We start from the raw sequence: 13,290 nt of genomic DNA, 5'->3' as shown, positions 1-13,290 counted from the left end.
CGAGGAAGCGGGAGCCGGTAAGAGGACTTTTCACGAGTGAAGGTATTATTGCGCCAAGTTGAAGTGCTCTAAAGCACTTTTTTATGGTATTCCGCTATACAATATAGTCATCAATTTTAAACGCTTAGAAAAAACACAACGTTTTATTTTGTGTCACCAGCCTAGGTCGAGTTACACTAATCGAGTAACTGTGTTTAAATAGGGAAAACGAGGAAGTGTTTGGTCGCCTCTCTTTTGGGCCCATATTTAATGCACTGGGCTAAGCTAAGTGCTAACAGTTTTGCGGCAATACAGAGCGATAGAGTGCACGCACTGAGACGAGAGAGGTATGCATCAGCTCGTCTTAATTAAGGGAATAACATGAAAACCCGGTGGAGTATCGCTTTAAGTTTTATGGCCTACTTACCATGCCCTGATGAATTTGCCTCTGAACTTAACTGGTAATTCGGTGGGTTATCATCAATTGCTTCATCTTCATCATCTGTGTAACATATGAAACAGCAACCTTATCACACTCACAATACTAAAAGTTTCCTGCTTAGAAGTCTCAGGGCCTTATCTTGCACCCGACGCAAATGACTTTGTACACTGACACTTGTCTCATTCCTATTTTGCACCCGCTCAAAAGCGTCTTTTTTCCCTCCACAGACGCACGCCGGTAAAATGAACTTGCGCTCACTGGGCGGGTCGGTGCAAACATTCTCTAGTGCAATTTTGCAGTTCCAGAAAACAATTCCGCCACTGACCAGAAAAAACCTAGTCTAAAATCAGTGGCGCATTGTTCATAATGCTATTTTAAGCATGCATGCTTGGCCATAATGTAGCAGGTGCACAACGCGCATACACTTTGAATCTCTCATCCACACAGATGCAGCAGTTTTTATTTTTGCAAATCATACATCATAACAAAAATATTAACACATGAGGGAAATGATTATGGTTTACATGAAGATGTAAAAAAAAATGTTTCCTCCCACGTCTGTTTAATCGATGCTGATTTGGGTCGGTTTCTCCCATCCCCATACAACTTCACTTCTCTGTCTTTCACTGCACTTACAAGAACGTCGGTCTCCTCAGCTGTGAATGCTCCTTGCACGCTCCTGGTAAATTCGCCATAATAACAATTCGCCATGCAGCATGCACACCTGCTCTTAAAGGGTATGTTGGATGCTCTGATTGGTTTATTTCACGTAACGCCCAAACCACACCTATAATTAATGAAGCTATTTCAGACCAACCCCTTTTAAACTTGCGTCGGGCGCAAGAGTAATTTATCCTGTCGGTAAAATAGCAACAGCGCCCAAGACCCACCCACAAAGTTACTTGCGCTTTGCGCTTGATACTTGCATTTCAGATTGTTAAAATAGGGCCATTAGTGTTACACTCAAAATATGTTGGACCTGCTACACAACTGTTTCATTATCATACCTTCAACAAAGTCATCAAACGTTTTTTTTTTCCCAATCCTCTTGGGCTTAGAGATGGTCAGCTCATCACCACTACCCTCAGCAGCTGTAGAGAAGTTGAATAACTCGCACTCCTCCCTGTCCACTGGAATGAATGAAAACCATGCATCAATGATAATGATTATGAAAAGTGAATGCAAAGCAAGTCCTTATTACAGCAAAGGACATTGACTTACTTGATGTTAGTTTCAGCTTTATGAGAGGAAATTTCCTCCACTTTTCCTCAGGCTTTCGCATCTCTTTCATTGCTTTCAATGCATCAATGCCAGGTGGCCAGTGGACCATATCATTAAGCACCCAGGATTTTGGGATGACTCCTTCCTCTTCTTTAGTTCTCTCCCTCCAAACAGCCCGAACCCACATGACAAAACCTTGACAAAGGGGGAACATTTGTATTTTTAGTCTGCATCCAGGCCAGTGCCTCTTATGTACTACTATATTGTTGTGCTTATCTATATTTGTCAATGTTACCGACTAAGGCAGGAGTCAGCTTGGTAGTGGAGGCTGAGGCAGGACGCAGCTGGAGGATAAGTGAGTGTCAGCTGGCAGCAGTGGTGGAGGCTCTTCGTTCTACTCCATGTAGCATAGGAAATAGAATATACCCTGAGTTGGTTGCCTCATGGTTTGGTGGCAGGCAGACAACTTTACGGTGTAAATTCTGCCTCATGATCAGTTGGCGCTTTGCTCTTCTGAGGTCTCTGACACGAACGATGTTGAGTAGTTTGGAACAACAGGGGTCATCAAAGAAACTCTCTGTGTCATTATGGTGTATCACATCACAAACCAAATAGCCATCTGAACGTTTTTCCTTCACAAAGGCAAAATCCTCGTTGTCCAGAAGGAAACACCCATCCCTTAATGTGGTAGATACACAAGTAAATGTCTCTTTGGCTACACGTTTGTGTTTCGTTGACTTCTCTAGCTCTGTTAAGCGTTTGGCCACCTGGGCAATAGGATTTTGACTTTGCCTGACCATTTTCTTCAGTGTCTGGAGGTAATTTTCAAATGGAAAGCTTGAAACATTGTTCAGGGAACCCTGGAAATGCTCAACATCATCTGGAAGGTGGGTCAGCGAGTGTACATTGTACACAGCAAAGGTTTTCCCATAAAACTCTTCAGACTTTTCAACAAAGTACACAGTCAAATCTCTGGCATACCCCAAATACTCGTTTCGGAGGACATCATCAGAGTTTAACAGAATTGACATGATGACTGTGAGTGCAAGAAAATGTTTATAGAAAGTAGGTGCAAGAACTTCCCTCAAAACAACTGGTCCTGTGTAAAGGAGGAACTGTCTTAATTCTGTGGCCTTCCACCTGTCAAGTTCCTGCAAACCCCTTGGCTGGCGAGCAAACTCCCTTGGCAACTTTCCATTCAATGATTTGAGATGATCTGAAATTCTGCTCCTTTGTTGAAATGACAACTTGCATGTATTAGGCCCTTGCTTCATGAAATGCAGCATTCTCCGAACCACACCTAAACAGACCAAGTGCATGTAGTCTAAGGCAAACCCATGGATACATGAGATTCCTGCAACAGTCAGTGGGGATATCTGAACTTGATGATTCTTGTATGCCCACTGATGGAAACCATCTTCAGTCCTTGGAACGGCACCTGGTTCTTTGGCCCCAAGAACAACCCTTCCATCATAGGTGCCTCTGATAGTGCATCGCTCACAAGAGTGATAACTGTTATGATTCTTAATGCACTTCAAGAATGCTCTGGCAGGGGCATCACATATGAATGCTTTCACAGACAGTTGAAGTGCTTTGCCTTCATGAACGATCCCATCTTGCTGCAACTGCTGCAACTCCAGGAGAAAGTCACTTAAGTACTCTTCCACTGAATTTGGTTTAGCAACTCCACAGTAGAGGGCCACAATGAAAGGAGAAAAGTCATGAAAGTTGCAGAGAATGGGCCACATTTGCAAGTTGGAGGATTTAAAAAGGGGCACACCATCAATGTTAAAGCACAAATGTAGGTGCTCAACGATTCCTGGATGCTGAGACAACACTTTTAATATGCCAGAAGCAAGACCAAAGTAGGCATAGTGTCCACCACATTTTTCAACTGTTGCCACTTTCTTTGGTGTTTGCAACAGTGTTCGGGAATCCTTTGGGAGCCGATGGCCTTGTCGCCTAAGGATCTCTAGCATCTCATTAAGAGCAGTTCGCTTGCAGCTATTCCTGGTTGCCCAGTCTGCAAGCTCCTCACCCAGATCAGGAACGGTTTCTTCTGAGGACTCATCAGACAGAATTTGGGTTTCTGAGTCAGACGATAGCACCACATCAATATCTGAGTGATCAGATGACAATGAAGGTGACAAAACCTCCCCATCCACACTCTCCAGCATTCCATCCTCCTCACTAGAATTTTCAGCCAGTGCAAGGACTTCGGCGTTACGCTTCCTCCAGTTCCTTAGATATGCCATCACACTGCAGCGATGCTGCAAGAAATTATATTAATAAAAAAAGCAGTGCTGGGCAGTATACCGGTCTCACGTTAGGTTGCCCCAAAAACTTTTCACAGGGCAAGTTTATATTGAATTTGCCATGATCCACAGCTGCCACTTACTCAGCCTTCACCACATTGAGCTGCCACTTGCCTCAGTCTTCACTGGTGTTGTCACGTTATCAAAATTTCAGTATTCGTTACCAATAACAGTAAAAATCCATGGTTCTTGGTACCAAAGCTTAATTTAGATAAAATGTACATATATTAAAGTGTTTAATACTACTGGGTTTTTTGGGTCTTAGAGAGCAGGGTGGCCGGCATGTGAATATATATATATATATATATATATATATATATATATATATGGGCTGTCAAATGATTAATCTTGATTAACTGCATCCATAATAAAAGTTTGTGTTTACATAATATATGTGGGTGCACTGTGTATAATAATGTTGGGCGATATGCTTAATTTTCAGATCACCATATCGTCAACCTGTGAGATCGCCGATACACGATATTATCGCGTGGGGGTGGGCAGGGCAATAATTTACTTATTTAAAAATTGATCGACTTATTTGTGTACTTTTTTACGTATTTCACTTATTTAACCCTTTTACACTTAAGTTTAAAATATTCTAACTGACCCCCCAGCGTGAGATTTTCAAGGCGACCATTATTTAGAACTTGCCACTTTAATGTTTCCATGGTGACGCGTCATTGCTTGTCACGTGACACAGCACAACCAGAACAGAGCGCGGAATGAATGATGATCTGCTTTTATGTCATTTTTCCTTTTTTATTAAAAACAAAAATGTATTAGCTATATCATGAAACACTGATATTCCGATTGTCAAATATGTACAAGTGGATGGGTTTTGTTGTTTAGACATCTTTATAACGATCGCGTTAGTTGAGCTGTATGCACAATGGGCGGCACCATTTTAGTTTCTTTTTCAGTTCAGAGAATCGGATCTGTTGGATTTATAACGTCAATTCCTCCACTTCTCACGAAATACATGATAGTAAGTGGCTGGTGAACTGGGAGAAGAATAGGGTCAAATGTTAAGCTACTTACACAATGTGTATCTGATATGAATAAAACGTGTCGTCTTATTATAATTGAAAGGATTATTATTGCCGCTTCCATAGACATCTGTGTGTATTTTACAAACTCAAAATCATTGTTTTGCTAGTACATATGTGTATTTAAATGTCTGAAACCTAAAATAAACATTATGTGGTTGAAAACACTCAATAGTTGTGATATATGACAGCACTGAGTGCGTCTGTCTCTGGCTGAGCTCCAGCCAACGCGCGAGAGCAAGTTTGAATTTAGGAGTTTCTGACGTGATGCACTGAACGTTCTAATCACACCGGTGTGATCGTACGCTCCAGGGACCAGCCAAGACTGATCACACCGGTGTGATCGTACGCGTGAAAGGGTTAATTATCCAATTCATTTACATTACCTACTTTTTATCTCGGGAAATGACGCACAGGAAATTTGAATCATTGTCATAATTCTGCAAGCCAAGATGGAGCTGGTTAACAAGAAAAACATCACTTCGCCTATTTGGCAATTTTTTGGTTTTAAATCAGACGCGAAAGGCGAGCCAGTTGACATAACACAAGCAATCTGCAAAGTTTGCATGAAAGTTGTGTGCGTGAGAGAGTCTCAAACGACTAACCTGTTCGTACATTTGCAAACTCACCACCCCGCTGAGGCTGCTAAACTAGCGTCAAAAAAAGCTGGAGTGACGGCTGGAAAAGGTCCAACACATCAGCCATCCATCGTCGAAGCTTTTTCAAAAAGCACCAAGTACAAACGGAACAGTGAAAAATGGGCCCTGTGCACGGCAGCCGTTTATAAGTATATCGCAAAGGAGATGGTATATTTAGCTATATTTCGTGTTACAGAAAGTCGTATTCTGAAGTCATCCTTAAATTGTTTGAAATAAAGCAAGCTGATCTCATTTTTTATTGTTGTGTGTTCGGACCTATTAGACTGTTATTATCTATCATTTTAATTACACAGTAATATTAATATCAATTTGTTATTGTAGCTATTAATAGCATATCAATAAAATTGTATGTTTAGGTTAATGCAATACCCCAAGGATAGCGCGATCCCGGAGAACTACAAACGGAGATTATTAAATGATAATAATCTCCATGGCTCATGTGAAATTGTGAATATAGGCTAGGTCTATCCTTGCGATTCAATGGGCTTTATGCCCAGCTGCACTACTTCCTGAACTTCAGCCAGCTCCTTGTTTCCTGTCTGCCATTATTGGTCAAATTGATTAATTCAGGTGTGCTTGACCTCAGTAGTCATGGCAACAATAATCAGACACACCTGAATTAATCAATTTGGCCAATAATGGCAGACAGGCAACAAGGAGCTGGCTGAAGTTCAGGAAGTAGTGCAGCTGGGCATAAAGCCAATTTTGAAATTAGCCTATATGTAGGCCTAGTTTTTTTATTTTATTTAAACATTTTCACTTAAGAGTAGCCTTGGCCTAATTCTCATTTTTAAAACTCAAATGTGCGTGGTGTTGCAAGTGTCGGTTAAACTTTGCGGTGATGTTAATGTGAACAATAGGCTATGGGCAAATTAATTGTAGACTAATTCATTTATTAATAACAATAATAATAATAATATTATTATTTATTTAATAATAAAAATAAAATATTTAATGCATTCATGGGAAACGAGCCAAATATCGCACCAAATAAACAGCCATCAGCGATACCTCTGACTATCGTCGATACACGATACTATCGTCGATCGGCACAACCCTAGTGTATAATTATTTTGTATATATATATATATATATATATACACACACATGCATGTATATTTAATTTTTTTTAATTATGTATAAAATATTGATATTTATATATCATATAAATTATATATAAATCTATATACATGAAAATATTTCTTAAATATATACAAGCATGTGTGTGTATTTAAATATATATAATAATAATAATTATACACAGTGCACCCACATATATTATGTAAACATAAACTTTTATTTTGGATGCGATTAATCGTTTGACAGCACTATATATATATATATATATATATATATATATATATATATATATATATATTAGTGCTGTCAAAGGATTGAAATATTTAAAGGAGTAGTTCACTTTTCAAAAAACTTTTGCTGATAATTTACTCACCCCCATGTCATTCAAAAGATGTCCACGTTTTTCTTTCTTCAGTCGAAAAGAAATTAAGGTTTTGGATAAAAACATTCCAGCATTTTTCTCCATAAATGGACTTCAATGGGAACCAAACGGTTCAAGGTCCAAAAGACACTTTCACTGCAAACTGTTCAAAGGGCTTTAAACGATCCCAGATGATGAATAAGGGTCTTATCAAGCGAAACGATCGCTCATTTAAAAAAAAAAAAAAAAAGAGTCACAAACGTGCGTCACAGAACAGACCAAGGCGAGCATTTGAGCTTATAAAACTAAAAAAAAAAAAACGTTGTTATTTATTTATTAAATGAGCAATTGTTTCGCTTGATAAGACCCTTATTCATCGTCTGGTGTCGTTTAAACCCTTTGAACAGTTTGCAGTTTGCACTGAAACTGTCTTTTGGACCTTAAACCGTTTGGACCCCATTGAAGTCCATTATATGGAGAAAAATCCTGGAATGTTTTCATCAAAAACCTTAATTTCTTTTCGACTGAAGAAAGAATGACATTGACATCTTGGATGACATGGGGGTGAGTAAATTATCAGCAAAAGTTTTTTTTCAAAAGTGAACCACTCCTTAGTCGCACATTTTTATCTTCTAAATATCTCTTGATTTATTTTTGTCATATTTTTTTTTCTTCTCATTTTAATGCTCTTATCAAAATGGAAAACTGGATCGGCTTGCTTGGTGCAATTTTTTTTATTGAAAACAACATTTGTTTAATTTCACACTAACACTATATATATATATATATATATATATATATATATATGTGTGTGTGTGTGTGTGTGTGTGTGCATCTTGTGAGTGATAATAAGATTCTACACTTTTTGGCTTTTCATCATGGTAAGAAACTAGTAATGACTCAAGTGTTACTACATACTTCTATGGGAATTACTAATTATTTGGATCCGTATTCTAAAGTGAAGATCATGGGAGCTAACTTTATAATACGATTCCAAATAATTAGTAATTCCCATAGAAGTATGTAGTAACACTTGAGTCATTACTAGTTTGTTACCGTGATGAAAAGCCAAAAAGTGTATCTTATAAAAGTGAATCTTATAATCACTCACAAGATGCACACACACGCACATATAAATAAATATGTGGACATATCATGATCCCATGATCTTCACTTTAGAATACAGATCCAAATAATTAGTAATGCCCATAGAAGTATGAATTGCCAGTTTTATCTGTGAGGTATCGCTTACTAATTCGTTAATCAGTTTCTTTTTTGTTAATAGTAGTTACTAGATTGTTAATAAACTTTTTCAGTAGTTCTCTGGGAAGCATTAAAAAAATTGTACTTGATTAGTTAATAATGAACTACCACACTTTCATCTGTGCGCTATTACTTACTAGTTCGTTAATCAGTTTTTTGTTATTTAATAATAGTTACTAGATTGTTAATACTGTCTCATTGGTTCTTGTGTAGTTATTCATGAACGAAGGAACCGTAAAGTTCTAAAGTGTTACCAAGTTTTGTTTTGTAAATCGATCATGAATTTTGTCATGCAGTTCCAGATGAAATAATAGCCCATCCGCTCATACGGGCGCCAGGAACAATTGCGTTCGGGCTCTTACCACAGCAAACAATGATGTTATTTGGTTACATGTACAGGAAAAATATGTAAAATGTCATGACACAATATATGGATGGCTGTCACTGGAACTTACCTCTTATTCAAATCTGGGATAGGTTCTGGTGCTGGTACGCTGAAAAAAATTAACATTCAAGTGTTAATCGTTGTTAATTTGCTAACTGCTTATTAAAATAAATACTTCTTACTCAATTGTACCATTCAAGTGTTATTAGTCATCATATGGATATTTTATTACCAGTACATTTTTCAATAAGATTATTCACATAGACATTAGTCAATGTATACCATAAGGTTGGAACTATCAATTATTTTGGTTGACTAATCTGTGTTCAAAAAATCAACACATATCTGTGATTGGCTACATCATTCAAGGCTGCAAACATTATAAATAGAAACTCTGAATCATTCACATCATTCACGTCTCTAAATCAAGGGCACGCCCCCCATAGACATCATAATATAGGTAGACGCCCTATCGACCGCTACAGCCTATTGGCACGGACGAGCCGTGGGGCCGCCATCTGAAACCGGTCATCCGCTCCGCTCAGTGTAATCTGTTTGGCAGGTGATATGATTATGAGCTGTCCGCACATAATGAATCATATCTCACTGAATACCGAACTGATTTTCACGGGTTTTTTTTTTTTTTGCTGTATACAGGACACATGGGATATTTTATTCACAAAATACAAACTTTCGTCAGGTAATGTTATGTTAAATGTTAAATCTTACTTGGGAAAAGTAATTCCCGAGCGATAGTCCGCCGATTTGAGCAGGAATATGCAGCACAGTGCTCTGTCATCTAACGTTACTGCTGCTATGCAACACAATAAGAATGCGACCGGTTTAAGATGGCGGCCGCACTTCTATGATGGCCCCGAGGATGGCGGCGGGAAATATCGTTGACCAGGGTCGGATCAAGTTTGGGCAGGGAATCGAATGCTAAACAGGACAGAGTAACACGGCGGAACGAATATTTAGAACGGAATCTCCCTGCTTTTGAAATGCGCTAACATTTCCACTAACGTTAGCAACGTTAACGCTGGCATCGACTTTGCAGAAGCAGACCGCAATGACACACACACACACGCACCACAGTTCAAATCATTCGACGGCAGACAGTCACAAAGACACTTCTTCCATAATACCGGAATGTAAACGTTACAGTTAAGGTAAACTAAAATTAGGTTAGCTGCTAGCTCGCGCAGGTAATGTTCAGGCATGCATGGCAGTGAAATATTCGACATAATTCGGAAAAGCACACCCATTAAAATTAAGTCGCCTATATAAGATGTGTATTAACATCACAACAACAACAATATGCTAGCTGATTACTTACCAGGATTTGGAAGTGAGGAATTTTGCGAAATTGAAGCAATATCTGGCAGTTGAGCGGACAGAATTCGACGTGAGTGTGACTGAGCCGTTATGCAGATCTGTTTTTCCGCGCGGATATGGCCAGGATGTGACGTCGATCTTTTTGTAGTCAATTTGTAGTCCATGATGATCATTTTAAAAATCTGCTTCAATATAATGACAGCATACTATAAAAGGTCATGTTAACTAAATTTAAACATGCTAGGATTTAAAAAAAAATAAAAATACACATGTAAATACATAGACCTAGGCCTAAAATTTTCAATATCATTCAGGCTAAGTCTTTTATGTTGAAAATGCTCTCACTGATTTACACTGAGTAATAAAAAATCCAGACATTTAAGACATTGTTTTGACATAAATTTCACATCAATTTGACGTCTTATTTCCTGACATCAAATCAACATCAATTTAATGTCAATGATATTGACCTGAGAGGTTGGGACCAGAAAAAACATGTCAGATTGATACCTTTGTTTGGCCTCTTTACAACCTCAAGGAAATAATTACAAAATATCATGAAAATATGCATATTCATGCATGTTATACATGGTGGTCAAAATCTTGACTATTTGTTGATGTCAAATTGACGTCAAGGTGCCCGCTGGGTAGCTTCCTGATGCACATAAATAAAAATGAGCACAATACAGTGATGGTCCGGCCAGAGGTTCCGCACTCGAATAGTTTTTATTTCCCCCTCATCAAAACCAATAATGTTTATCAGTGGTTGAATTGATATAATGTTTATCAGTGGTTTTATATGTTTTGATGAGTGGGGGAAAATATACGAGAGAGGAATTAGAAACCATGAGAAAAAGGGACACGTTTGTGTGCATTTTTATTTGTGATTTCACCGGAAAGAATCTCCGCAACGGATTGAAGCGCGTTTCTGAGAGAAGCCAACACATTTCAGTGCTAGATCGCCTGTTATTTAACAAACAAATGAAACGAATGCTGTTAACTGGAGATGTTTTATTTGCATTGGTACATCTGTGCCGCGAGATGTTTCAAAAGTGGTGGGGACAAAATCCGTTTGTTCGCCGGCTTCTCTGAAAACAAATTCACATGGCCTGCCTGAACGAGATGGGAGGGGGAGTTGACAACGAGTTTACGACAGTTTTCTCATGTATATATACTCCGAAACTGTAGGGGGAGCTCGAGAGAGAAACCTGCGAGAAAACAGCAAAGAAGTTTCCAGTCTTACTGAGCGCTGCTTTAATGACTTAATTTTCATTTTTGGGTGAACTAACCCTTTAACATTTATGGAGAATATGGCAACTCTGACGACTGGTATGGTATGCTGTAGGTAGGGCTGCAACTAACGACTATTTTAATAGTCGACTAGTCACCGACTATTGAAACGATTAGTCGACTAATCGGATAATTATTACATTTTTCTAAAATTTAGCATGAATTGCTTTAATACTGTGGAAAATGATGGTAAACACAAGAAAGAAGGGGGTACTTCAATGAAAAATGCATATTTTATTGAACTTTGCTGCTGATAGGCTGATTCATACTAAAAGTAAATAAAAAATGCCCTGTCTAAAATCAATTAGGCAGAGTGCTTGGTCAGTATCTTCTGAGGGAGTAAACAACACAATCTTTGCAAACATGTCTAGGGCCCTATGAAATCTGTTTTATTTTTTTCCAAATTCCGTTTTTTCCGTTTTAATTTTAGGGAATTAGGTGTTTTTTTTTACCCTTGACTGTAATTTTAGTTGTAAAAATAATGCTTTTAAAGTTAATGATTAAAATGTATTAAAAATACAAATAAATTAGAAATGACATTAAATTTATTGAGGTAATACAGACATTTACTCAATAGCCTTTTCAGGACAAATATTGCATGATGAAACAGAACACTGCACTCTTCAAGTAACAAAATATGGTTATGAGCTTTAAACTGTCCAGTAATATAAATTATATTAGTTTATATAAGTTTAAATAAAGTCACACTCTGTCTCTCATGGAATTTGCTTCGCTTTTGTCCAGTCCAGCGCCTCATAGACATACGCGGTCTGCACGTTGTTTGTGTGAGAGAGACGGAGGGAGAGCGGGGAAATGCATCTGAAAGAATACGCTGCGTGTTTTAAATAACTGTTAAAAACCGAAACGCTGTATGTGGCGGCGAATTAGTCTATGTGTGGGTAACACTGCATAAGTCATGCGCGAACTGCTCGGCTTGCCAATGACGGCTTATAGCGTCGAATTTCTTAACTTTTAGCCGACGAAAGCAGAGCCGTGGAGAGCCACTTTGCCATGGTTTCATTGTTTTGATTTCATCATTGGAGCTGAAATGACAGGTTGAGGGGTTTGTGTCGCACAGATTTGCTTCCCCGAGTCTGCTTTTTCACCAGACATACGTTCATCTCCCACACAAACTGAAATTCAAACCAAATATGGAAAATTCCACGAAATTCCGCGTTAACTCTAGATTCCGCGTTAATTGGCCAATTCCGCGATTTCGTTATCGCGGAAATCATAGGGCCCTACTTGTCTAAGGATTTCGACACGGAGGAAGACTTGCATTTTTTTGCCCAACCATATTTATTTGAACCCGAACACACGGATGCACCAGATAACACGTCAGCAGCGTCTTACGTCATCAGCATCACTGCGGACTCGTGAACGTGGATTGACAACCAAACTGAAAGACAATACAATGCTGAATAAATGCGTAGATTTTATTATTTTTGGAACTAAATGTATTTTCGATGCTTCAAAACATTCTAACCAACCCACTGTTGTCAATTGAACTACTTTGATGTCTTTATTTCCTTTCTGGACAAGGATAGTATACCATACATTAGGGGTGTAACGGTACATGTATTCGTATTGAACCGTATTGAACATCTGTGCAGCGCGAGCCGATCCCGATCAAGCAACACTGTTACTACACAGCGCTAAGAGATCCGGTAAAGAAAACATTTGAATTCGCCACTGAGGTAATAACATCGCAGCGAGATCTAGTGAGATGCATTCACATTTCTCCATTATTAACCGTAGATCTCTATTAGATGAAACAGCGCTGTCATGGAAACCAGGAGAAACATTGTGCCGTGAATGAACTAGTGATGCTTTCGTCCACAGACCAGCAACATTTACCATGGATTTAATATCACTAACTGGAACCAGTTTGGCTGGAATGGTGAAATGCTT

The 13,290-nt window shown here is 38.6% G+C and overlaps 2 protein-coding genes across 3 annotated transcripts in view; one reads left to right on the top strand and one right to left on the bottom strand.

Moving 5' to 3' along the window:
• Positions 1 to 13,290, top strand: part of LOC120477867 (cellular tumor antigen p53) — a 38,675-nt gene that overhangs the window by 13,003 nt on the left and 12,382 nt on the right. The gene's annotated exons all lie outside the window — the stretch shown is intronic.
• LOC148998394 (uncharacterized) lies at positions 1,960 to 4,040 on the bottom strand. The gene has a single exon (XM_089129028.1). The coding sequence runs from the start codon at positions 3,895 to 3,897 to the stop codon at positions 2,005 to 2,007; it is 1,893 nt and encodes a 630-aa protein (XP_088985154.1). The 5' UTR covers positions 3,898 to 4,040; the 3' UTR covers positions 1,960 to 2,004.

The sequence above is a fragment of the Pimephales promelas genome, chromosome 1, assembly GCF_988280905.1.
Source record: "Pimephales promelas chromosome 1, fPimPro1.hap1.1, whole genome shotgun sequence".
Classification (NCBI taxonomy): Eukaryota; Metazoa; Chordata; class Actinopteri; order Cypriniformes; family Leuciscidae; genus Pimephales; species Pimephales promelas.
Note: the sequence above shows the minus strand (reverse complement) of the source record. Positions and strands in the feature narration are given on the sequence as shown.

Coding starts and splice junctions, on each gene's coding strand:
- LOC148998394 (XM_089129028.1), bottom strand. CDS start 3,897: ATGGCATATCTAAGGAACTGGAGGAAGCGTAACGCCGAAGTCCTTGCA.